Source organism: Ananas comosus, linkage group 6, assembly GCF_001540865.1.
Source record: "Ananas comosus cultivar F153 linkage group 6, ASM154086v1, whole genome shotgun sequence".
Lineage (NCBI taxonomy): Eukaryota > Viridiplantae > Streptophyta > Magnoliopsida > Poales > Bromeliaceae > Ananas > Ananas comosus.
The window spans coordinates 9,809,402-9,835,751 of record NC_033626.1 but is presented as its reverse complement, the minus strand read 5'-3'; the positions used below and the strand labels follow the sequence as shown (position 1 = coordinate 9,835,751).

Below are 26,350 nucleotides of genomic sequence, written 5' to 3'. Positions count from 1 at the left end.
AAAGAGACCCTTACCAGCCACAGAAGCCACAGCAGTAACTCACAGAATCTTGATCAACACTGGTATGTATATAGTCATAGATCTAAGAGAACATATTACCATGCAAATAAAAATAAGGTATAACTGGTTCATAAAATGAGTAGTTAAATATCTGTATACACTTTGCATTGACTCACAGTGGCATATGTAAACTTTAAAGCAAAATATAACGAAATCATACATGCAGTAATAACATACTCAAAGAACCAACAAAGAGAAGAAAAGGAGAAGCAATCAAAGAGGACCCAAACTGCTTTAGAATCATATATATACTGCTTTCTATTTTAAATTAACACATAACATCAACTTTACATTCTAAAAGCATAAAAAGGGTTCTAAAGAATCTGTGTCGATATTGGGAGGTCTCAGCTTACCATCTTGCTTCCCTCCCATGTGAGATGCTAAGTACTCGAAACCTTTCTACTTCGAGAAAACTCCATTCTCTTTATCGCGACAACATCGCTTTGATCAACTTGTCGGTTATTGAATCCCCCCTACATAATAATAATAATAATGTATAAACACCGAATCTACGTATATGGCTTTTTTATTTGTGGAAGAGTTGATGCTGTTTAATCAAAAGCTGTGCGTAGAGTAGCTCGTTCCAAGAATCCGGCACGCCGGGGAGGCACCAGTGGCTACAGTCCTGGTACCTCTCGGGGGACCGCCTCTCCTCTTCGGTTAGGTTTTGCTTGCGGTAAATGGAAGGGTGCGCGTCTTTTCTATAGTCGGTCATCCTCGTAATGTTCAAATACACAACAGGGGTTCTCATTCCCCTGATCACATCTTCTAATATGCTCATCTTCGGTGGGTACGACGAGAGATACTTTTCGTTCTTGATTGGCTCGGTTTCTTTGTCGCATTGCCCACCTGAATTCCACTGTCCCCCACTAGACATTTAAACATATCGAACGAAAGTTTAGAACGAGAGGTTGCGAAGAATTAATCAAGCATCAAATTCCGCTCTAAACAAAGCAGAAAACATTTGAGATCTCGAAATCGGTATAAAGGAAAAAGGCGAATCTACCTGAAATGGGACGCGGAGTAGCCCCTGAAGATCACTATGGCTTTCTTAGGGTTCACGTTGGAATCGACCCATTTGGACCAAGTGTTGAGAGCTTTATGAAAAGCATCCACGACGTTCAACTCACTATATACATGGTTTCCTTCTTGATAGTAATCCTTCCTGTATGGCGCGACTTAAATTCAATTATAAACTCCTAAAAATACATGAAATATGATAGCGCGACACAATGTTGCGGAAGAAGCTTTACCCTTTGGAAGTTTTCTCGTGCGTCCACCAATGCCCGGTATTGAAGACGATAACATCTGCGTCCTTATACTTCGGAGATGATCTCTCGATTATGTCGAGCCGAAGAGTTTCCTTCGTCTTCCCGTTGCTTATCGGCATCTCCCATTCCTGAACAAGGAAAGGGGATCGAAAGAACTCCACACTGCAATTGTAGTCCTACCACCCACAAATAGAACAACAAGCAGTGATCATAATCACTAACAAGAACAATGAAGAATACTAATAGTATCGGCCATCGACAACGTATGGTTAACTAACCGTAAATAAGAAAGAATATGAACCCTCGGTCCGGAACTCTTGCCGACCAGACGCCTCGAAAACCTTCTTCTTATCTTTAATCGAATGCCGAAGAGCACAAACCAGAGACTCCCACATGTTCCTATTGAGCGAATCGCCCACAAAAACTAGCCTTTTTCCCCTCAATCTCTCTAGCATATCAGTTGCATTCAATCTATAAAAAGAAGGTGAGCAATTAATATGCATTACACTAAACATGAATCGAGTTAAACCAAAAAGTTTGAAACTTTTCTTATTATTTTCGTCACCTTGGGATTGTGCATCCGCTAGGCTGCCACCGGAGCTTCTGATAAGCGCGATCAGGCCGTCCATTGAGATAGCAATCGAACGGCTCATCGATGTGGGGGCAGGAACCCTCCGGGTAGAGAGGATATGAATCATCTTTAACCCATGTCCCCTGAAATATGTCGCAACCTATCATCGATTTGATCCAATCATCCATTCTTTTCCCGCCGCCATCAGAAGCACTAATTTTCGAAACACTCGCGATTGTTTCGACGGATTGATTCTTCGCCGCAGGTTCGCTTCCTTGAGAAACAGCAACTGTTGCCTTCTGTTTAGTACCATTAACTCCATTACCATTTGAAGCAATTCCTTTCCCTGTTTGATTTTGATTCCCACCTTTTACTCCGCTGCCGACGACAATCGTTGTCTGATTCTTAGTTGAATCTCCATTACCCTGAGAACCAACTTTGTCCTTAGATTGATTCTTTATAGAAACCTCAGTTTTAGTCGTATCCGTGGCCGGAGCTCCATTTCCGAGCAAAACCACTACACTTCCTGCTTGGTTTTTCCCATCCAAGGCGCCATTTTTCTTCGACCCGACCGCTTCCTCCGCCTGATTATTGGTAGAAACCCCATTTTTCACCAAACCAACACCAATTTCATTGTGATTCTTCGTTGGGGCCCCATTTCCCTGCGGTGTAATCGCACTCCCCGTATTCCCATTCCCTTCCAGGGCTTCGTTTTTCTTCTTCGGCGCCGCTGCCTCATTCGAAGCAATTCCGCCTCCATTCTCGTTCTTATTCACCAAAATTTCGTCTTTCTTGCTCGAACTCACACCATTAACCATTTGGTTCTTCCCAGAAGCTCCACTTCCTGTGTTCTTATTCACTTCCAACATTCCCTCTTTTGCCTTCTTCGCCGGCGCCGCCGCCGCCCCATTGCCCGTCGAGTTCTTGAGCCCAATTCCGCCTCCGCCGTCGTTCTCCTTCGCCAAGATTCCACCTTTACCACTCAAAACCCCGTTCTGATCCTGCGGAGAACCCACATCACTAACCGTGTGATTCTTCACAGGAACTCCACTTCCCCCACCTCCCTTCGACCCAATTCCCCCATTTCCCCCGTTCCCACCCCCCAAAATCCCATCTTTGTCCGACCCACCTCCCCTTCTCTCGCCCCCATTCCCTCCCACCTCGCCCCCATTCCCCGTGGAATTGGGGAAGATGTGGGAGAAGAAGCTCGATATCTGAGACCTGTAAGGGGCCGTACGCACGGCGGCGGAGGAGTAGAGGGAGTTGAACCACGGCGCGGCGGCGCCGGCCCCGGCTGAGGAGGGGGCGCCGCCGCCGCCGGAGGGGTTGAAGATGGCGATGTACGCGGTGAGCGCGGCGAAGGCGAAGGCGAAGCCGTAGAGGAAGAGCTTCGTCCTCCGCGTGCTCATCACCAAGACGAGGCTTTTGAGATCCGAAGAAGAAGAAACTACTCCACCACTCTGTGGGTGCTTCCCGAGCTCTTTCATGGCGCAGGGGGAGGGGAGAGGGGGGGAGGAGTGGAATTGGGCTTTAATGGTGGGAGAAGAGGAGGAGAGAGAGAGAGAGAGAGAGAGAGAGAGGAGTGGGTGTTATGGGTGTTATGGGTGTTATGTTGCTAAATTGAGGGAGTGAGGGAGTGAGAGGGACAGGTGTAGAGATAGAGAGAGAGAGAGAGAGAGAGAGAGAGAGAGAGAGAGAGAGTGTGTGTGTGTGTGTGAAATATTTCCTGCACCGCGTGTACACGTACATCTTATACACCACCCCTCTAAAATTATATTTTTTTCGAAAATTTTTTTTTTCCGTCTTCTAATAATTTTTGAAGCAATTTCAAATATAACCCTGCAAAATTTTAATATATTACAATTATTCCTTCAAAATCTAACATTATTTTTATCCAACTAAATAAGCAAACCTATCATTCATACCCCTCTAATATATAAATATATTACAAGTACTCTTATAAACCTCAAACTCAAAATATAAACCGTTAACATTTTATATATATATAACGGCATCAATAATATTTTACAACTTTAAAAAATATTTTTGAAATTCCAACCTTTCATTAGGGCAATGAAGAAATTAATTTTAATTTTTAGAGTAAACTTTAATTTGTCTATAGGCGGTTTATCATACTTTTTTTACTTTATTATTATATAATTTAAAACATAACGCTTAATTATTTTGTAATTTTATTTTTATTATCAAAGAAACTACTGTTAAAAACGGTAGCGAAATGATATTTTTTTTCTAAAACTATAGGATGACAAGGTACAAATTATAATATAGTAAATCATATTATATTATTATATATTTTGCAAAAAATATCAATCTCATATTCTACCAAAAAATAAATACTTAAAATACAGTAAAAAAATTATAAAATAATTAAATATAACTTTTCGAATTACTGGATGGTCAAAAAAAATATTAAACCATACGAAAGATAATTAAAGTTTATCTTAATTTTTATATAAAAAAATAATATCTAATAAAAAGTTCTCATATTTGTAGTACAAGACAAAAATAGTTTAGCATAGTTTTAATATAAAATTATTAGATTAATTTTAAAAAAAATTTCTTATTTTTGAATTAAAAAAACGTAAAATGTATGCTCCAAACAGCGTGCACATGTAGCACCTATCTTTTGAAATCTAATTCTTTCATGCACCGGGTCTTCAAAAATTACATTAAATAATTTTTAATTTTTAAAAAATTATTATCAAAACTAATGCGGTTCATGAGATATAAGGGTACACCGGGTTCAGGCAATTGTTTATTGAACCCGTGACCGTATCATCACATCACTGTGTGGTGGTACAACCGCATCAATGGTTTGACTTTTGCCATTACTGTTCTCTGTAATATCTAAATTGCCACTGAGTTTGTTTTGGAGTAATAAACTGAAATTTAGTGAGTGTTGGACGGAAAAAACTGCTACGGTTCCACCGTGACAATTTAAAAATTCAATTCACATTTTTTTTTCATTAATTCAAATTTCAAAATTTTTGGACCTGTTTAATATCATTATCTTTTTTTTACATTAGGATATAAATTTTTTTTTATATCGGCTCATGTATATTTATCAATAATTTTAAGATAAGATAATAATTAGATTCTAGAGTAGAATAAATGTACAGAAATAATGAATGTGTGTGTCATATCCACTATCATTTTTGAAAAAAAAAAAAGAAAAAAAAAAGGCTTGAAGGTCATTTTAAGAATTCGTATAATTTCGATTTTCAGATTTATTCAATTGTTTTTATGTTTCAACATTCAACTTTGGGTCAATGTGGATACAAGCTACGTCGTATTTTTAATTATTTCGATTTAAATCTAAATAGTTCGAATTTCAAGTTTTTTTAAGGTTTCGTGTTACATGATATTTAGGTTTTGTACCATTGTTCGAGCTTTTTCGAATGTTGGGTTTTATTAATGTTTCATATTTTAGGCTCAAATAGATTTGAATTTGAATAACTCGATTGGATCAGCGTGACTTCTTATTTATTTTAGGATTATTATTAATTATAGCTTAGAAACAAGATAATTAAGAGCATGCAATCATTACTTTTTAATGATACAATAAGTCATATATAACTATTAATTAAGAGCATGCAATCTTTAAGGGAGAATTGCCTGTATATCTCTCGAAACTTCGAAAATATCTTATTTAACTCTACTTCTTTTTTTTTCAATATACTTCTTATATGTTTCTCCGTTATTTCAAAATAGCTCTATAGTTACCATCCGTTAAGTTAACTTAGGTTAAATATGAGTTAAATATTTACAGGAGTTAAAAAAATCAAAATGCCTCTTTTGTTCTTAACTTAAGGACAAATAAGAAATATGGGTAATAATAGAAGAGTATATTTGACAAGACGAAAAATCAAAGTACATTTTGTGCCTCTAACGTAAGGGCAAATAAAAAAAGTCAGTGATGATAGAAAAGTATATTTGAAAAGACAAAATAGTAATTTTATAAAGATAACAACTATTACTAACAGTTCATTGACAGAATTTAACTCTAGTGGTATATTTGAAATAGGTTGAAACGTAAATAAGGTATTTTAAATATTAACTTTCTAAAAGAGGTAAATGAGAAAGTCGAAAACTTTCAAAAACAATATAAGCAATTGCCCTTATTATTAATTTCAATTAAGTCCCACCACTGAAAGCAGCTCTAACTGATAATATGCATTAAATCTTGCCATATGATAATAAAAGTAATTAAAATAAATACAAATTATTCGCGACTCAATTGGATGCAAAAAGGAAAAAAAAAAAAAAAAAAGAGAGCTAAATTTTTCTTAAACACAAAAGTTTAAAAACCATTGGTGCGATTAATCCTTTTTACAAACTACTGGAAGTCCTAAATACGGAAAGGTTACAAAATATTCATGTTCTTGCAACTTCATGCATAGAATTTTTTGTGCACGAAATTTATCCAACTGCTGATTTTTAGCATAATTAATGCACATGCATTGTCTGATATTAAACAGTACAGATTAATTTCGCTAAAATTCAGCAACGAGATCAATTCCAAAATCCGCGCCCAAGATTTATGGCTTTGTACCAAAATGACTTCAACGTTACATCAAAATGCGTTTCAACCAAACATTTGGTATTAGGTAATAGGCATGATGTTGGTGAAAAAAAAATGTTCTTTCCATCATTAAAGTTATATTGGGGTCATTTAGCATTGAGAAAGGTTTAAGATAATTAGGTAAAAAATATTAGAATAATAAATATATTAAGCGAATTATTAGTGCGATCTACGTAATATATTATCATTCACAAAAATAAACATTTAATTAATGCAAGCAACGCATCACTAATAGAAGCAAATATTTATATTTAATCATACATAATGCGCCCTCCAAACTTGTGCGATTTGTATAATATTATTATTTATTAAATTAAAGTATAAATTTGTTGTTCTTTAATAGCTTAAGTTGTGGAAGATGGTATTTTTTAATATTCATATTTTTTTTTTCTCATGTTTAAGTTTAAAATTTTTCGATAGCCCAATACATGAACTTAAATTAAATGCTATGCTCGCATATCTTAATATTTATATTCAATATTTTCTCTCAGAGTTCCAAATTTTTCGATATGCCTAAAATATGGATTTAAATTAAATACTAGAAATTTAATTTGATGAAACTCAAAGTCAGGAGTTTGTATTCTGACATTATATTAAAGTAAAGTGAAACAAATATTGTTCTCTAAGCTGTCAGAAAATAATATTGGTTATTATATTGATGTTCAACATTAGTTAAAAAAATAAATATTCAATCGGTTGCAATGCACTCTCCGAAAATAAACATTTAGTCGTATGCGAGACACTCGAATGGTCAAATATGGTACCAAGATTCATCCCAATTTTTATTAGGCGAAACAAAATTAGGGCCAAAGGATGTAAGATATCCTTGTCCAGTTTGTGATAAAGTATTATAACTCGTTCATTATATATATATATATATACTTCTAACTTTTTAGCCATTAGATCTACTCCTTGATTATTAATAGCCTTTGGATCAAATACTGTTCCACCTACCATCACCTACCATCATCATCTCAACCCTACATCTCTCCATCCAATGGTTAAAAACTCAAAAGCACCAATCCCTTCGTACTTTTGAGAGTATTCTAGCTCAACTCTATGGGCGTGTTTGGTTCGCTTTTTTTCCACCCTGGAATCGGAATCGAAATGGGTAAATCCGTTTGTGGGTGTTTGGTACGCGGGAGTCCCATTCCGATTCCGATTCCCGAGTGGAATGGGAATCCCTCAATCACCTCTTTTTCAATCCGGCCTAGGAGGCCGGATTGAAAGTTGAATCCGGACGGAATGGATATTTATTCGGATTAAATTTATTTTTTTAATTTTTTTAATTAAAATATGAGTTAAAATTTAAAAATTAAATATATAATTTTAAATTTTAATTTAAACCTAAATTAAAAATTAAAATTTAATCAAGTATTTCGAATCTAACGTATGAATTTGAATTTAAATTAAATTTTAATTTATATAAAGTTTTATTCAAATTTTATTTCAAACTTAAATTAAATTTATGGATTCAAATTAAAATTTAAATTGTAATTTTAAGTTTGAATTTGAATAAATTAAAATTTAGTTTCATATTTTGAATTATGCTAACTCAACTACAAAGTTTTATTTTTTAAAAAAAAATAGATTTTAAAATTTGACATTATTTCAAAATTTTGATGTAATTTTTAATATTTAATTTTTAATTTGAATTTAAATTAATATATTATAAAGATAATGTTAGTATATTAAATTGATTACGTTTTTTATATCCACCTGAACCAAACACTGATAATGGGAATGATTTATTCCGATTCCGATTCAGGTGTTGAACCAAACAGAATAGTAATTAGTCATTCCGATTCCGATTCCAGTTTATTTTGATTCCGATTCCGATTCCGACTCCGACTTCGAACCAAACACGCCCTATATATAGTATAGAGAGAGAGAATTCAGCTAGAATACTTTTAGAAGCACAATTCCTTAGTGCTTCTAAGTTTCTAGCACTTGGATCTACTACTTAATTACAAATATTCCTGGATCAATACTATTCAACTACCATCATCTACCACCACTTACCACCATCATCTCAATCCTACATCTCTCCATTCAATGGTTAAAAACTCAAAAGCACCACCACCTCATGTGCTTTTTGAGAGTATCTAGCTCAACTGCTCTCTCTCTCTCTCTCTCTCTCTCTCTCTCTATATATATATATATATATATATATATATATATATATAGAATTAGGCTACTATACTGTCTATAGTACCGGAGCTCCGGTACTATAGTCTTGTTTTCGATCTCAGGGTGTTCAAATTAATGATCCACACCGTTAAATATGATCTAGGATATATGAAGTTCTTAGAAATAAAATTTTAGTTTTTTTCAGCATCGTTTACTTAATAAATAAATTATGTCAAAATGGACGGCGGAAATTGAATAATCTTTAAATTTTGAGTATAGAACTTTTAAATTCAAGATAAAAAATATTAACCTTAATCTAGATAGTTTAAAGTATTTTCTATCAAAATTTGAAGAAATTTAAATTCTTTTATACCGTTGAACTCCAAACTCATCATAGTAGCCATTGAAAGTTGACAATTTTGAAATGATTTGATCATAAAGTAAATTATGTCGAAAAAACTTTAAATTATCTAAATTAAGGTTGAGATGATAGTGGTAAGTGGTGGTAGGTGGTATAGTACTTGATCCAAGTGGTGGTAGGTAGAATAGTATTTGATCAAAGTATTCTTCTATAGTCTCGTTTTCGATCTTAGGGTGTTCAAATCAACGATCTACATCGTTAAAACTGATTTAGGGTATTTAAAGTTTTTAGAAATAAAATTTTATATTTTTTCGATATAGTTTACTTTATGATCAAATCATTTCAAAATTGTCAACTTTCAATGGCTACTATGACGAATTTGGAGTTCAACGGTATAGAAGAATCTAAATTTCTTCAAATTTTGATAGAAAATACTTTAAACTATCTAGATTAAGGTTAATATTTTTTATCTTGAATTTAAAAGTTCTATACTCAAAATTTAAAGATTATTCAATTTCCGCCGTCCATTTTGACATAATTTATTTATTAAGTAAACGATGCTGAAAAAAACTAAAATTTTATTTCTAAGAACTTCATATATCCTAGATCATATTTAACGGTGTGGATCATTAATTTGAACACCCTGAGATCGAAAACAAGACTATAGTACCGGAGCTCCGGTACTATAGACAGTATAGTAGCCTAATTCTATATATATATATATATATATATATATATATATATATAGAGAGAGAGAGAGAGAGAGAGAGAGAGAGAGAGAGAGAGAGAGAGAGAGAGTCCGGCTAGGGTACTATCGATAGCACCAAGAATTTGATGCTATCGAGTTTTTCACCTTTAGATTTAACCTTTTGATTAGTTTTACCAGTTAGACTATACTATTCAACCAACGATTCACTCAACCCTAGGAAGCTCATATCATCCTAACCATCCATTTATCAATCTAAGGGCTAAAAAATCAATAGCACTAATAGATTTGTAATATTGATAGTATTCCAGTCTAATTCTATATATATATATATATATATATATAAAATAAGTCCGGTTATTATACTCTTGTAAGTATAGAAGTTTTTATACTCATAAATTTTCGACCGTTAGATTTATCTTTTTGATCATTTCTACTCGTCAGATCATACTGTTCAACCAATCATCCACTTAACCCTAGAGAACCACTATCATTCTAACTGTGCATCCCTTTATCCAACGGCAAAAAACTATATATAATATAATATTACATATAAATATAAATAAATATTTATAATTTTACTGTATATTTTTAATCTCCTCGTAATCCAGTGAGCCTAATAAGAGAAGAAGATTGTGGAAACTAAAAAGGGTAAATGGGTAATTTAATAACATCCGCTATAACATCCGCTCCCCATATATATATATATATATATATATATGAGTAGCCCTTGAGAGGCATGTGGTGGGGCCAACTAAGTCTAAAAAAAGTAAAAAGTTTTGAGGAAATCAAAAAAAAAAAAAAAAATGTTTATTTTATTTTATATAATTTTTTTATATTATTTGGGCCTCGGGAGAAACGGGGGTGGTTGCTTACTTGCTTATGCGATCTTTGCCTCTTCTTGGTTCTTAGTTTTACGACACAATTCCGCGTGGGCCCCACCATAACGTTTATTATAAGCCCTGGGAAAACGGGCCCAAAATCTAACGGTGGAGATTCTCCATGGTGAGGCACCGACGGTGCTGATGTGTCCACGTAGCAGAGACTTAATTTAATTATTTTACAGTAAATAAATCTGGATTAATCAATTACTAATAGCTAAATAAGCCAGATAAATTTATATAATTTGTAAGTTAATTATTAATTAACTGTAAAAACCTAAATAAAAAAATAGAAGTTAAATGAAATGTAACTTGAAGTTGAGGGGACTATTGCAGAACAGCATATAGTTGAGGGGTCTCCATGCTATTTTTATGGGCACTTTTTTTTTTGTTTGCGTTGATGTGACGCAGGGGTAATAATTAGGGAAATAAATTTTCAATAATCTCGTGAGTAATAGGCACGAGGTTGATCCAGCCCCTCATTTTGATTTTTAGCGTAATTAATCCGTACCATCCGATATATACGAACAGCCAAATATGACTGAATTTTTAACAAAATTATATTTGCATTTATATTTTTTTTTTGAATGTAAATATATATCGTATGCTAAATTTTCATTATCCTAGGTTTAGATTCAAATATAAGTTAGAACTGTATTTGAATATTATTCAGATAAAATAAGATATACTAGGAGTGAGGCTACTATGCTTCTGGAAGCACGGAGTCTTTCGTGCTTCCAGGTCGTTTTCGATGTTGCGACTTTCGAATCGTCGATCGGTTCCGTTAAACTTGATCTAGAGTATTTGAAGTACTTAGAAAATAAATTTTCTGATTTTTCGATATCATTTGCCTAGTGATCGAAGGGGCTCAAAATCAATAATTTTAAGGACCGTGGTGAGCCGTTTGGAAGTTTAACGGTATAGAAATATCCAAATCACGTGAAATTTTGATAGAAAATTCTTTATACTATATAAAATAAGATCAATATCTTTGATCTAAAATTTTAATGTCATATTATCACGTTTTATAAGATTTTTATTTTCAGCCGTTGATTTTGAGCCCCTTAAAGTTCACTAAGCAAATGATATCGAAAAATTGCAAAATTTATTTTCTATATACTTCAAATACTCTAGATCAAGTTTAACGGAGCCGTTCGATGATTCGAAAGTCGCAACATCAAAAACGACCTGGAAGCACGGAAGGCTCCGTGCTTCCAGAAGCATAGTAGCCTCACTCGATATGCTAGTATGTATATATAACTATGACCTAAAATTAGCTATAGATAAGATAATCAATACAATTAAAAATTCGCACTCATGTTCAAACTTCGTATACCCATATTTTATTTGATAAAATTTAATATTTTAACAAATATAAATATAATTTTAACATAAAACTTACAATAAAATAAATATAAAAATATAATAGAAAATTATTTTATTTTGCCCTAATATATATTAACATCCATTTTTTTCTTAAAGGTGAAAATGATGGATTTTTTTTTAAAAAAATATATGTTAGCATCATATTATTTTTAATATTTTTTAGATATGAATTTAGATATAAATATGTGTTGATGTTAAATTTGAATATCTATATTGTATTGATGTGAGATTTGATTGTGTCACATACGTTCAGAATTTATCCTAATTATTTTCTTTCCTAAGAATAAAAAAAAAATTTAGAATGTACCAATTAAATTACTGATGTAACGTTCAGCCGTCCTATCATGATTAATAAAAAAATACTTTTGTCGTACTTTTCTCTCAAGAAAAGATATATATATTATTAATGAGTTGAGCTGGTATACAATTGATTAAAGTATAAATCTAATGGTTAAAAAATCAATAAAAAAATACTTTTGTCGTACTTTTCTCTCAAGAAAAGATATATATATTATTAATGAGTTGAGCTGGTATACTATTAATAGTATTTTGACTCTTTTTTTATTGATTTTTTAACCATTAGATTTATACTTTAATCAATTTCACCGTTTAGGTCATACTATTTAACTAACCACCTACTCAATACAATGATTAAAAATTCGATAGCAAAAGAGCCCAAATAAATATTCCAACTCAATTCATTATTAATTTATTACAGATAATTTGATACAAGTGTGACACGGTGAACTTCTTTGGAGGAATGAGGCATTATAAATTAGGGGTGTCAAGTGTCAACGAGCCGAACACGAGCTGACTCGTTAAAGTATCGAGTCGAAAAATTCAGCTTGTGTTCAGCTCGTTAATAAACGAGTCGAACACGAACTGGCTTACGAGCTGGCCAACGAACAATAAGTTAAAAGGATTATATTGGATATATATAAAAAATAAATTTATAAAATCTTATCCGTTAGATTTTGATCTAATAGTTGAAACTTTATATATAAATGAATCGCTCGTCTTTATATTTTTATTTTGCTTAAAATCAAATAACAAAAATATATATTATATATATAATTATTTATTTATATATAGATAAATATGAATATAAATTAAATAAATTTATATAAATATAAAATATAGGTATTCGAGGTGTTATTGAGCCGAACACGAGCGAGCTGACCTCAGCTCGTGTTCTGCCCGTTTATTAAATAACATGAAAAATTCATCTCATGTTCGGCTCGTTTATCAGACGAGGAATTCGATCTTGGGCTTATTTTGAGCCGAACACGAAATGGCTGACGAGCAGCGAGTAGATTGCCACCTATTATAAATAAATAGAGCTTAGAGAAGGAAATTGCTTGGCCACACTTTGACTTTAGTCCAATCTTGGACACGCTTTGTGGGCTCCGTACAGCGGTACAGGTGGTGGTGGTGTCTCACCAGATTCTCTACGGATTTGTCGCAATGTAATTCGCGTAATTTCGGAACGGTCAATGATTTTCTTATTAAAGAAAATTTAAAACGATTTATCGTTCTTTATTTTTATTTAAAAATTATAAAAATTTCAGCGAGAAGTTTAATTTTTCAAAAAATTCTATTGTTAAAAAATATTCAACTAATTATTGGATAACGATAAAACCGACACGTGATAGCAGATGATTAGAGAGTTCTCCACTGAAATTTTGTTTATTTTCTAGTATAAATATATTAAAGCCGCATTAATATAATATAAATTGTATATAGTATTATTATAGATATTTGCTATTTTTATATAATCTTACTTAATAATATATATAGGCAAGTTTTCGTGATATTTAAAAATGTGTACATCAGCCAATAAAACTATACTACGAGAGATCCAAAATTCCAAAGTGTGAATGAATATAATATTGTATTTTTAATCAAAATTTAACCTTCTTTTAATTAATAACAAGAAGTGCCTTAGCAATATTTACTCTTTTATTTTTCAAGAACCTCTAAATATCTTTATTACAAATTAGTACTTCATAGTTATCAATCCAATATATATCTATACATCAAAGTGGATAATATTTTGGGGTTGTTTGAACATCGAAATAAGTTATCCGACAAAAATTTACATATTTTAATTGAATTCGCAATCTATAATTTTGCTTTTAGTTTGTTAGTGTGAGCACTTTGCACTCCAATGATGGATTAGTATTCAAGTGATCTCTTTTTTTTTTCTTTTTTTTTTTCTCTTTTTCTGGGAGCTTTTGCTCACTTGTCTCTCTTATTACTATTTAAAATTTTTAAATTTATCCTAAAATTATACAAATATTCTTTTAAAATTTAATCTTTTATTTAAATTTTTTTTTAAAAAAAATCAACAAGAATATTTTGGTCCTTCATAGATAAATTAAATATTTTTAAAGTTTTAAAAAGCATGTTAAATATTATTCTTTCTTTGAACAAAATAATATATTTGTAAAATGTAAACAAATTAGTTAAAACAAAATATATGACAGTCAGAATCATCTTAGCTTTTTTTAGGTCACCGACCACACACTATCAAAAGTAAAACAAATTGGCAAAACATCCACTCCCACTTTACACTTTCTTAGAGAGAGAGAGAGAGGTTTAATAATGAGATAGATTTAGAGAGAGAGAGGGATTTTGACCCATTTATTGCATTAATTAATTGAGCGCTAGCACTCAGCAACTAAAAGCCGCGGCACATGCACTCACTCACTAGCTCTCATGTTTCTTTTAATTAATAATAACTAGTTAAGGCACGCCATACAGCGAAAAAATAATATAACAGTAAATTATTATAATTATTATTAATATTTTTTATTATAGATTAATATTTTTAAGTATTATTTATTTCAGTATTGAATAATTAAAAATTAGAGAATAAATTAAAAAATAAAATTAAAGTATACTTCTTTCTGAAAATATTTAAACCTAATAAGTAAAATAAATATATCAGTTTAAAATAAAATAAAAAATTATTAAGTATTAAGAAAGATAAATAATATTTTTCTATTATCATCAAGATAGAATTTACAAACAATGTACAACTAATAAAATATTTGATTCCTAAATTTTAAATCAGTGAAGAAATCAGTAAGTAATTATAAGAAGCAAAAAAATTAAGACTAATCAAAAGGCATTCGAAATTAAAATAGACATTTTTTACATTGTAAAAAAATTTAACTACCAAATAGCATATTATTATATAAATTAATCTTTTAAAAAATTATGTAGGCCCCACAATCCTAGAGAGATCTTTTTTAGGATTACTAATTTATATATGTGTTGGGAACTAAAGTGAAAAAATATAAAATTTCGGAATCAAAATTGGCACGCAAAAGAAAGTTAAATAGGCAATGACATGATAATTTTATTAATTCTAAAATATTTTTTAACCATTGCTATTTTATCGCGATGAAATTAAGAAATTTGAAAACTTAATTGTAAAAAAAAAAAATTAAAAATCAAAATAAAAATGGTAGAAAGTTTGGAAAGTACTATGCAATTAAATTTTTTTAAAAAAGAGAGGTCTTCAATGGATTACCAATTAGGAATCAATTGAAAAAATTTTTAAAAAAATTTATTAGGAATCAAAATAAAAAAAAGGTGCAAAATTGGAGACAATTGGAGACCAATTGTCTAAAATCCCTTATTATTTAATGCTTATACATGAATTTTACTTTTGCAGTGGCTGCTCCATGAACTTTTTATTGCTTGAAGCTATGACAGGTACAAGTAGTAAATAACATGTCCCCCACATTTTCTTTTATTATAATTTGGGGCGGTGTGGATCATAAAAAAGTCTGATGAGAGAGTTAGGACGAAGCGTAAAGGGAGGCATGGGAAACACCTAAAGCACTTGTGTGGCTTTTGTTGTGAATTGTGATCAGTTTAATGTATAGTAAAGTGGTACTCTTTGGTACAAGTATGGTCACATGAGAACTTGTGATTAATTTGTGCATGGTCTAGAGAGCTTTTAGCTTCATGAAAAAGCCAAAATGAGTTGCTCCCAAAGAAGAACAAAGACAAGCAGCTATAGCTCCACACCTTATTCTGCTCATAGAAAATGCAAGAAATAGTAATAAAATAAAATAAAATAAAATAAAAGTCAAGAGATGGAACTGAAAACTAGAGCAATTTAGGTTTTGGTAGGTTAGGACTTCTTAATTACCTTTTGGGTTAGTACCTCGCTGGCTAAAAGGTCAGAGGTTCGATAGGTCAGAGGTTCGATACTTTGAGTGCGTATCTAAAATATATGGACGCAAGTTCCTGAATTATTGAGTTATAAATAATTAGTTGTAATAGCAGTAGTAGCAGCAACAATAGTAATAGTAGTTATGAATTAAAACGAAAGTATTGGACTATATATCTAATATTTTGTTAGCAGGAATTGATGGTGTTCAAATCTTGTTTAGGACTATCTAATCTCTTAATTATTCTTTCCTTAGTTGGATTTATAAATCACTAAATTAGCAAGGAATTTTGAAAATGGGTGTACTTTTAATTTGAAAGTATATATCGAAGAGAATATAATCCAACATTATTCCTAAGCAACTTCTCATGCATCATATGAGGTAAATAAAGATGCATTAGAAAGGTGTCATTATTGATCATGCCTCACATGGTCCATGTAACTTTAAAAGCACTTCATGATAACTAAAGCAGCAAATAATAGCATTAACATAAAGGTTTAAAAAAAGAAAAAGTTGTCACATGGTGTGGGTACTTAGATCTTGATAAAGTGGTTTCATGGAAATTACTCTGCACTATTCTAAGAATCTAAAGAAGCACTTTAGTCACCATTTCTAAGTACCCTTAGATAGAATAACTTTATACTGTGAAGAGGTAATTAGCTGCTTTTATTGGCCACACATAATATATATGGATCAAACAATAGAAATGGAGAATGGTAGCTAGGTCTCCATTCACACCACACTTTCTATAAGAAGATAAGGAAATTTCCTATTTTCTTAAGTTCTTGAAATGTAAAAACAAGGATCAATTGCAGTTTGGAACTTTTCTAGTTTCAGAAACTATCAAAAGAGTAGCATGGAGATGCCCTTAGCAGCATTTGCAATCCATATATTCACATTCTAACTGGAATAAGGCAATACTTTGTTGAGGAATTATACTGAGAACTACAATTCTAGATGACATCTATATTGTGTTTGGCTGGGAATAGTACTGATTCCTAGGGATATCGGTCGACACATGGGCATGGAACAATTTCAACATATCTCATCAAATTGGTATCTCCAAAATAAAGATACTATTTTTATGGAGATAAACCATATTCAATGGTGTTTGGTGGGATAGTGACAATATTTATCACTATCCCTACTGTTTTTCCCTCCAACCAAATGCTGCTTAATAATAGTCCAATTCCCCTCTTCCATTATACAGACATGAATTGGTTCAAAGGCATGAAAATAACAAGGCAGGACACGAGATAGCCCAACGAGGTACACAGAAAAAGATCAAACATCAACATACATGGGTGGGACCATACCATTTATTCTCTTCTCTGCTGTACAGCTTAGAATGAGATCCAACAAATCTGTTCATCTGCATTTCAAACCCCTTGCTATCTTAGTTGGTAGACGGTTAAATTCAGACCTCACCAAGGCTCCGAATCCAAGATTACCGAGTCGGATTCAGATGAAAACCATTACGACTAATCTTTGGCCGCTTTTTAATATATTGATCTCTTAAATAACCCCCCTCCTCTTTTTTAAGAGGTTGTGAGTTCGATTATGACATTGTTAGGCTAGTTATTTTGCCCTATATACAGGTGCCCTTGTAATTGCAATGAGTAAGAAAATTTTTTGAGAATGAGCAAGATTTTCCATTTCTACACTCATCTTCAGCCGAAGATCCACTTTTCCGATCAGCAGATCTCCCTTTCAGCAGTTCTATAGATGGCGGTAACAAGCTTCCTTGCATTAAAAACAGAAGTGGGTCTACTAGATGTCGGTTAGCTTTTATATGTAAGCATTGATTCTACTAGTCTCATTCAGAAGATAGCAAAGGCTATTAAATAGAAAAAGTGGTCATCAAGTACAAAATTAGAAGTTAAGTGGGTCAGCATATAAGTCGATTAATTATCCGGACTTGCCATAATTCGCGATTAGGACATCTCAACTAATGTTCAAATTCTCAATTGACAATCTGATTGTGACCTAATGGGTACAGATTCTCGGATCTAATAACGGACATCTCAACTAATGTTCAAATTCTCAATTGACAATCTGATTGTGACCTAATGGGTACAGATTCTCGGATCTAATAACGGACAAACTGATCTGGGGTAGTTCAAGTTCAAACCTAATTTTTGCATCGATGGACCACGTAAAAGGCTTAGCAGATTGATCTATTTTCTTGTACAGCAGCTATTCTACTTAATCTATGACAAGAACTGTCAAGGGAACAAGAGGGAATTCTATGTCTTTCAAGCAGTAATCCCTAGATTATACTGATAGATGAGTGTGCGATTGTTTTTCTTTTCCTTTCTAATATATTTCAACCAAAAAGCCACACAGGGATGTTTCTTTCTTCACTCAGAAATTACCAACTTGACATTCATCTTCATTTTCTGAGAGAAAAGTCGGTAGGCAAGCACTGAACATTCATCAGTTAGAAAGCAATCAAGGGATCATAAACATGGAGTACAAAAGATATTATTCATAAATTAATATTCAACAATTACAAAACAACAATACAGGAAGGATATTATTCAGCTCAATGCCTACAAACAAGAGGAAGTTTTTGAGGATCCAGCAGGAGAGTAAACAACAATACAAGATTCAAAAGTCTAAGAGAGGCCAAGAACCTTTCCAGTGGCTATATCGATGTCAATGTCAAAGAAACAAGGTCGGGTTGGGAGACCAGGCATCGTGCTCATCGTTCCAACGAGTGGATATATGAAGCCTGCTCCGATGCTGGCCCTCACGTCCCTTATTGGTAAAACAAAACCAGTGGGAGCACCCTTTTGAGATGGGATGTGAGAGAATGAGTACTGGGTTTTCGCCATGCAAATCGGCAAACCTGAGAAGCCTTGCCTACTGTACATCTCAATCTGCTTCTCAGCCTTCAGAAGAGCAAAATAATTTGTCATTGTATTACATATATCACGTCTAGGAATTAGCAAGCCAGCCCCAAAATCTTATTTCAATATCCTACTGATAAGGACAATAAAACTCGCAAATGTGTTCAACAACTAGAATTATTACGCACTAATTGTTCACACAGAATAAATGATGTTGGGGACTATTTATTTGCTCCTGTTAAGGTCTTACCTTCGACTTTAAAGGGTTAAGTTTAAAAGCTTTTGTACATATTAAATAAAATATCCATTTGCAGCATTAGAAAGATGATCTGTGTTCAATAATTAGACTTTGAAGCATTGGATAGATGATGGTGAGGACTTTTTATTGGCCTGTGTTGAGTCTTAACAGGGTAAAGTAAAGAAATTTTTATACATAATCAAATATTCAGTAGTGAGCATGGTAACAGTCTGTTAATAAATCAAATACTTGCCTGTTCTGAGTATTCAACGCCACTGGCTCCATAAGACTTGGCAATTGCCTCAATCTTTTCCTTGATACTAAATTCCAAAGGATACAAGAATCTCAGAAGTTGTGTCACACTCTCACATGCTCTTTGAACAGCAATTCCAAGGTCAACCTGTGTGCATGACAAAACAACAATAAAAGAATGATTGCCACCAAAAAACAACAACAACAACTCCAAGATTATACATCCTGTTTTAAGAGAAGTATATAACAAAAACTGCTGTGTTGGACATATTGGAAACTTAGTGTGCAAGAATTTAGAAGAAACTAGTTGGACTGGTTTAGTAGACAGCTATTTTAGATTTCATATGTGAATAAGCACTTCTATATTCTGGAAGTTGAAATTGAACTCCATGTTTACTCTTGAATAACTTCACTGGGGAGTGTACAATAAAAAAGAAAGAAAAGGAAGGTCGAACCAACCGCTCCCTTTCCACCATGCGCATGGTGAGTGCAAACAACTGCATCAAAAGCACCAGCTGCCAAAGCCGCAGTTCTCACAACACTCATTTCTGCTTCAGTATCGGATGCAAACTTATTAATCGCAACCACAACATTAACTCCATAAGCCTTTGTATTGGCAATGTGCCTGGCTAGATTGACACATCCAGCTTCAACGAGAGTCACATTCTCAGCCAAGTAAGCATGATCTAAGGGCTTCCCTGCCGCAACCTCGGGCCCACCCCCATGCATTTTAAGCGCCCTTATCGTCGCCACGATAACAGCACATTGCGGCACCAAACCACTATACCGACATTTTATATTCATGAACTTTTCAGTTCCAATATCAGCACCAAAACCTGCTTCCGTGACTACAAAACCCGATTTTCCAACAAGCTTAAGTGCGATTTTATCAGCTACTATCGAGGAGTTCCCATGGGCAATGTTGGCAAAAGGGCCAGCATGGACTAAAACTGGGGTTCCTTCTAGGGTTTGCATTAAAGTGGGGTTAATCGCATCTTTCATTAATACGGTCAAGGCACCTCCTAAACCAAGATCATCAGCTGTTATTGGTTCGCCAGCCTTACTATTTCCTATAACCATTCTACCAAGCCTTTCCCTCATGTCTGCAAGTGAAGTCGTAAGAGCTAATACAGCCATTATCTCACTGGCTACTGATATATCAAACCCTGTTTCTCTCACCATTCCCTTTTCTTCTGGGCCTTGCCCAACGGTAATTTTTCTTAAGAAACGGTCATTTACATCCATGACTCGTCTCCAAGTAATAGATTCTGGGTCAATATCAAGTCTGGCAAATCTCTTTATTTCCTCAGGTGTGAGCTCATCAGGATTGGTCTTTGCTATACCAAGCTTCTTGAGACGCCTATGCATAATGTCGGCGAAGGTGCGCTTACCTTCTTTGTTAGGTGGGCATAATCGGTTGAAGAGAGCTTTATCTGATTGAGATGCCTCATGGAAAATACGGGTATCAATAGCGGCTGCGAGAAGGTTATTTGCAGCTGTAATTGCATGAATATCGCCTGTTAGATGAAGATTGAACTCATCCATGGGAATGACTTGACTGTATCCGCCGCCAGCAGCACCGCCTTTAATTCCAAAAGTGGGTCCTTGTGACGGTTGGCGAAGGCAAGTAAAAACCTATTATTAAGAAGAAAAAACAAGGTTTAGTACACTGAATAAATTAATACAAAATGCACAACAGATTGAGGATAAACATTTATCCCAAATTTAAGTGTATTAGTTGCTAACTTTCAGATTTTGATGTCATTGATAAACACCTTGGACATATCATGGGGAAGTTTGATTGATTTAGTCGCCACTAAAATTATCAGAAAGAGTTATTAGAATGGCAACGTCCTACGAAATAAGATTCAAATGGAGAAGCAACAAGGTCAACTTTGTACAGTCAGAGTTATCAAAATTGCAAAATGCATTTCGAATCTAACTAACAAGATATGGTAATATATGTCTGTAAAAGCAATAATTTTGCAATAATTGTTCAATTATGTAAAAACAAGGCATCAATTAATTAAAAAAAAGATATCACCAAATATATATTGCAATTAGTGGAATGCCCTTACGCCCCATCAATAAATTATAAAATAAACCAAATCATATAATAAATAATCTCAACAAAACTAATATTTGCATCAATACAATAACTCTCACACTTAGAACAGATAGTAGCACTCCTAGCATAAATACATAACCATGAAAGCTTATGACATCAGATAATTATTCTAGAACATAAAACGAGAAGGCATCAATTTAACGCATAGACAAGAGGAATACAAATTATTAGTGTTCTATTTTCAGAGATAAAACATGTAGACAACAGGAATACAAATTAGAATTAAATAGAATTAAGATCGAATTTTTAAGTTTATCCAATGAAGCAGTGTAATTAAACTTAACTAACATTTAAAAATCTATTAAAAAGTATGTCAGAGTATCCTTGGATATTGAGACTAAGGATATGCAGCACTCTATATCTTATATACCAAAAAAAAAGAAGCATATCTTTATGTTACTCTCGCAGCATTACGGAATTAGTATTTCAACTGCCGAAACCAAATTTAGAAGCCAAACAAGTTCGAACTTTTGACCAGGACTTTTTCTACATATTGAGCAATATTACATCAAACATCAACAATTGACCAGTGATAGAGTAGCAATCAACATTCCTATTCAAGTAGAAACCCTAGATAAGGATAGAGCCATAGATCTCAGCTTCTTTAAGAACATAAACCCTAAATTGATAAACAATCACACCTTTTTATCAAGGAAAGCTCCCAGAGCTTGGCAAAGCCCCACCGTAGTAGTCGATTTCCCTTCTCCAAGCGGGGTTGGAGTGATCCCTCCCACCACAACATAGTACCCATCCTCGGCTCCTTCGAGCTCATCGAGAACCGACAGAAGCACCTAAAAAGCACCCGGAAACCGCCATTACCGATCGGAGCGAAGAAGAAAACGAGGAGAAGAGTGGGGAAATGGGGATCGATCTGGGAGAACAACACCTTGGCTTTGTATTTGCCGTAGAGATCGTAGTGCTTGGGGCCGAGGTTTAGGGCTTGGGCGATGTCGGAGATGGGGAGGGGCTCGACGGAGTTGGCGATGTCGATGTCGGCGGGGACGGGGGAGACCACCTCCAGCCTCCGTATCGTCTTCGACGAGCTCATCGCCATGGATCTCTCTCTCTCTCTCTCTCTTCTTTCTCTCTCTACGGGAGTGATAATGGGAGGAGGAGGAAAACGACGACGACGTCGACGACTACGACGATGCGACCGTAAGAGACTGTTTTTTTATATATATTTAGTAAAATAAAAATTCATGGCGATCACCCTCAACTATAGGATATTTTGAAGTTGACCCTCGACTTTTAAAAACAAAATTTTGAGCTTTTGAATTTTTTTTTGAATTAAGTCATTTTAGTCAAAATATTTAAAGATTTTATTAAAGTTTATTTACAATTTTACTAATTTTAATAACTTTAATTACTTTTAGTAAATAAATTAGACTAATTAATAATTAACAAAGGATAAATATATTAAATTTGAAAAAATTAACTTAATTAAATAAATAATTCAAATAAAAAACTTAAAAGTTGATAGAATATCAATAAAAAAATAGAAGTTGAGAAGCCTACTTTAAAACGGCCTATAACTCAACAAATTCACTCTCTACGTTTACTTTTTATTATCTTTAGATTGCAATCTTGTATGGAGACCCCTCAACTACACACTATTTTGAAATGTTTTCCCTTTGTAACAATTTCAATTTAAATCTTTCTAGTTATTAGTGTTAAAAAATTTTATCAAATTTAGTCGCTTTTTTATTTTATTTTATTTTATTTTTTTTTTTGAGAGAAGGGTAGCATGTTACGCGCTTCGTTTATTTTATTTAAAAATAAACTTAGTTGAAAATGTGAATCAACTAGGATTCGAACTTGGATCTTAGGTATCAATCACCAAGCGCTTTTGCCACTTGCGCTAATGCGCTAATAGGGACAATTAGTTAGTAACTCTTTTATTAAAACTATCAAAGTTAGTAGCAACATCAATAAGTAATATTAAAAAAATTAATTTATTTTATTTTTATGGTAAAGAGTCAAAAGTCTAAAGAAAGTAGGGATGCAAATGGATTCGGGTTGGTGGAGCTCCCGCCCCGACCCGCCCCGAATGGGGTAGTAAACGGGGGAAAATAAACGGATTCGGGGCAGGAAACGAGGCAGTTTTTGTGATCCGAGACGGATTCGGGGCAGGAAACGGTAAAATTTTTGATCCGCCCCGAATCCGCCCCGAATCCGCCCCGTCCCGAATCCGCCTGAATCTGCCCCGAATCCGCCCCGAAAACCATTTTTAACTTCTTTAAATTACCCCTGAAAAATGATATATTTACGAAATACCCATCTGTATATATAGCTATCAATTTGCAAACCCTAAAAAAAAAATCCTCTGCCGACCATAGTCACAACTCACAAGACACAACTCTCACAACCCAATACCCATCCAGATCTCCACCTACCACCCTCCACGACCGGCTGCCGCCGCCATCGCCGCCCTTTCCCTCGCTTCCGCCGGCCGACGCTGCCCTTTCCCTCGCCTCCGCTGGCCGACGCCACCCTTTCCCTCGCCTCCGCCGGCCGACGCCGCCCTTTCCCTCGCCTCCGCGGCTCCGCCGGTCGCCGCCCTTTCCCTCGCCTCCGACGGCCGCCGCGCTTTTCCTCACCTCCATCTCCTTCTTTGCCTCCATCTACAAGTACCATACCTGTTTTTTTTTTTTTTTCCTTATTTTTTCTTCATTTTTAGCAACATCTAATATTGTTGATAAACATCACTGCATCAGGTGCATTTACACATTGTTAGTGCAGAGGTTCAGGAATCAGGAGCGTTCCCAAGTTCCTCCAGGTACTACTCTCGTGTTATTAAGGAAAATAAATTTGTACAATTATTTTATTCTGCTGTTATTTTTCTGACTTAAAAGAGATGCTTTATTGCCCTCATTAATTGGGCTTAGGTCTGATTAAAAGGAGGTATGCTTGTCTTCCTAATTCTAACACTGATTGAGAGCATTAGAGCAATGTATCCAGTAATTTGTTTTTTTTTTTTTTTTACTTCTTTCAATTTACTCTTGAGTACTCGCTGATCTTATGGAACTTGTGATATTGAGAGATTTACTGTGATTGTTACTTATTCCAGCTGTCTCCTGCAGGATATTGAGAGATTTACTGTGATAGATCTCCTGCAGGATATTTAAATCTCCAGCTTGAGAGATTTACTGTGATATTGAGAGATTTACTGTGATTTATATTTACAAAATATTAATAATATTAAAATTTATAAAACAAATACTATTTGGCGGGGCGGATTCGAGGCGCCGGCGGGAGGCGGGTTATGAGGCGGGGCGGAGCATGGGATAACTATTTTCAACCCGTCACAGATTCGGGGCGGGAGGCGGGGCGGACTTTTTGTAGTCGGGGCGGGAGGCGGGGCGGGGCTCCCGCCCCCAGATCCGCCCCGTTTGCATCCCTAAAAGAAAGATGTTATTTAAAAGAAAAGTAAATTTGAGTGATGTATTTCAAAATCGCCTATAGTTGAGGGGGGTTCTGTACATTTTTTTACTTACTTTATTCAGTTGCATGGGAAATGAGAAGAGTTTAGTAATGTAGATAAGGTATGGGTTTGAGTGATGAACCTCGACCGTTGGATTCTGATCGGACGGATCGATTTAGACTGTGTGCAAGTTGGTTCTATGGGGACCGCATTAGCTCTGAGATTAGGTGGAGTGGTTCTGGGCCGTCCAATCATTTGGTGATTCGTGCACGGGGCTCGATAAGCTGATTTTTTTTTTTTTTTTTCCTTTTGAGAGATAGATACCTGTTTCGTTTATTTGGTTTAGAAATAAACTTAACTAGAAATGTGAATTAATTTGGATTCGAACTTAGGTTTCGAATTCCAACCATCAAATCTTTTATCATTTGCTCTAGGAACAATCGGTTGATTTATTTTATTTCTAAAAATTAGTTGAAGCACAAATATGATATTTCATTTTAAATAACTAGTCGTATTTTTTAGTTATCAAAAATTATAAGTTTTTGAGTAAATCAAAAAAAATGCAGACTAAGAGATCCACCTCCTAATCATGGTTAATTTTTTCATTCATTATTATTCATATTTTTTAGTAAAAAAATATACTTATAGACAAAAGGATTTTTTGAGAATTAAATTTGATTACTTAAGCTTGATAGGGATTTACTTGTTATTAAATACATTTATAGAAAACTATATGCAATTATCCCAAGAATAAACAATGGATTAGTCTCTATCATTTGGCAATATGACCTATATTTAAATTTTGCTTTAAGCATGAAAGATTTGACTTTAAATTTGATCACCACTGTATTAAACAGTTGCTCAGTACCGTTCATGTTGAAATGCGGTCCAAATTATTAAATTTGGCTTCAAACGGGAAGAATTTAAATTTAAATTTAAATTTAAGTACAATCGAATAAAACAGCTGGTTAACACCCTTTATTTTGTAATACAATTATAATCTAAGTTTCACGACAAGCAGAGAAAATTTATGTACATGCACTGGATGGATATTAAATATTAGGATAAGTTATCAAATAAATTTTTTTTGTGTAACTAAAAGTCAAGGAATTTAAATTTTACTCTTTAAAAAACTTTACTAATTGTAATTCGATAGAATAACATATTTTATGTATGAAATAATTTATTTTGTTCTGAAAAATTAATGTAAAAAAAATGCTATTTTATTTAGCACATTTGATCACACTCCTAAATCCAATCATAATAAAAAATTTTGTACCAAATAAAAATATTACTAAAAAAT

The 26,350-nt window shown here is 33.7% G+C and overlaps 2 protein-coding genes across 2 annotated transcripts; both read right to left on the bottom strand.

The window, feature by feature from the left end:
* On the bottom strand, window positions 281-3,486 carry LOC109711236 (protein trichome birefringence-like 1). Its single transcript, XM_020234181.1, has 5 exons — window positions 1,897-3,486; window positions 1,610-1,802; window positions 1,314-1,507; window positions 1,067-1,225; window positions 281-929 (listed from the first exon to the last, which is right to left on the bottom strand). The coding sequence occupies exons 1-5, from the start codon at window positions 3,387-3,389 to the stop codon at window positions 587-589; spliced, it is 2,382 nt and encodes a 793-aa protein (XP_020089770.1). The 5' UTR covers window positions 3,390-3,486; the 3' UTR covers window positions 281-586.
* On the bottom strand, window positions 18,614-22,762 carry LOC109711800 (formate--tetrahydrofolate ligase). The gene is made up of 5 exons (XM_020235036.1): window positions 22,513-22,762; window positions 22,268-22,417; window positions 19,958-21,133; window positions 19,500-19,646; window positions 18,614-19,050 (listed from the first exon to the last, which is right to left on the bottom strand). Exons 1-5 carry the CDS (start codon window positions 22,678-22,680, stop codon window positions 18,775-18,777), a joined length of 1,917 nt encoding a protein of 638 aa, XP_020090625.1. The 5' UTR covers window positions 22,681-22,762; the 3' UTR covers window positions 18,614-18,774.

Coding starts and splice junctions, on each gene's coding strand:
- LOC109711236 (XM_020234181.1), bottom strand. CDS start 3,389: ATGAAAGAGCTCGGGAAGCACCCACAGAGTGGTGGAGTAGTTTCTTCT. Junction 1,803..1,896: donor AGCGGATGCACAATCCCAAG/GTGACGAAAATA, acceptor TTCTTTTTATAG/ATTGAATGCAACTGATATGC. Junction 1,508..1,609: donor CATATTCTTTCTTATTTACG/GTTAGTTAACCA, acceptor TGTGGGTGGTAG/GACTACAATTGCAGTGTGGA.
- LOC109711800 (XM_020235036.1), bottom strand. CDS start 22,680: ATGGCGATGAGCTCGTCGAAGACGATACGGAGGCTGGAGGTGGTCTCC. Junction 22,418..22,512: donor ACGGCAAATACAAAGCCAAG/GTGTTGTTCTCC, acceptor GGTGCTTTTTAG/GTGCTTCTGTCGGTTCTCGA. Junction 21,134..22,267: donor GAGCTTTCCTTGATAAAAAG/GTGTGATTGTTT, acceptor TCTTAATAATAG/GTTTTTACTTGCCTTCGCCA.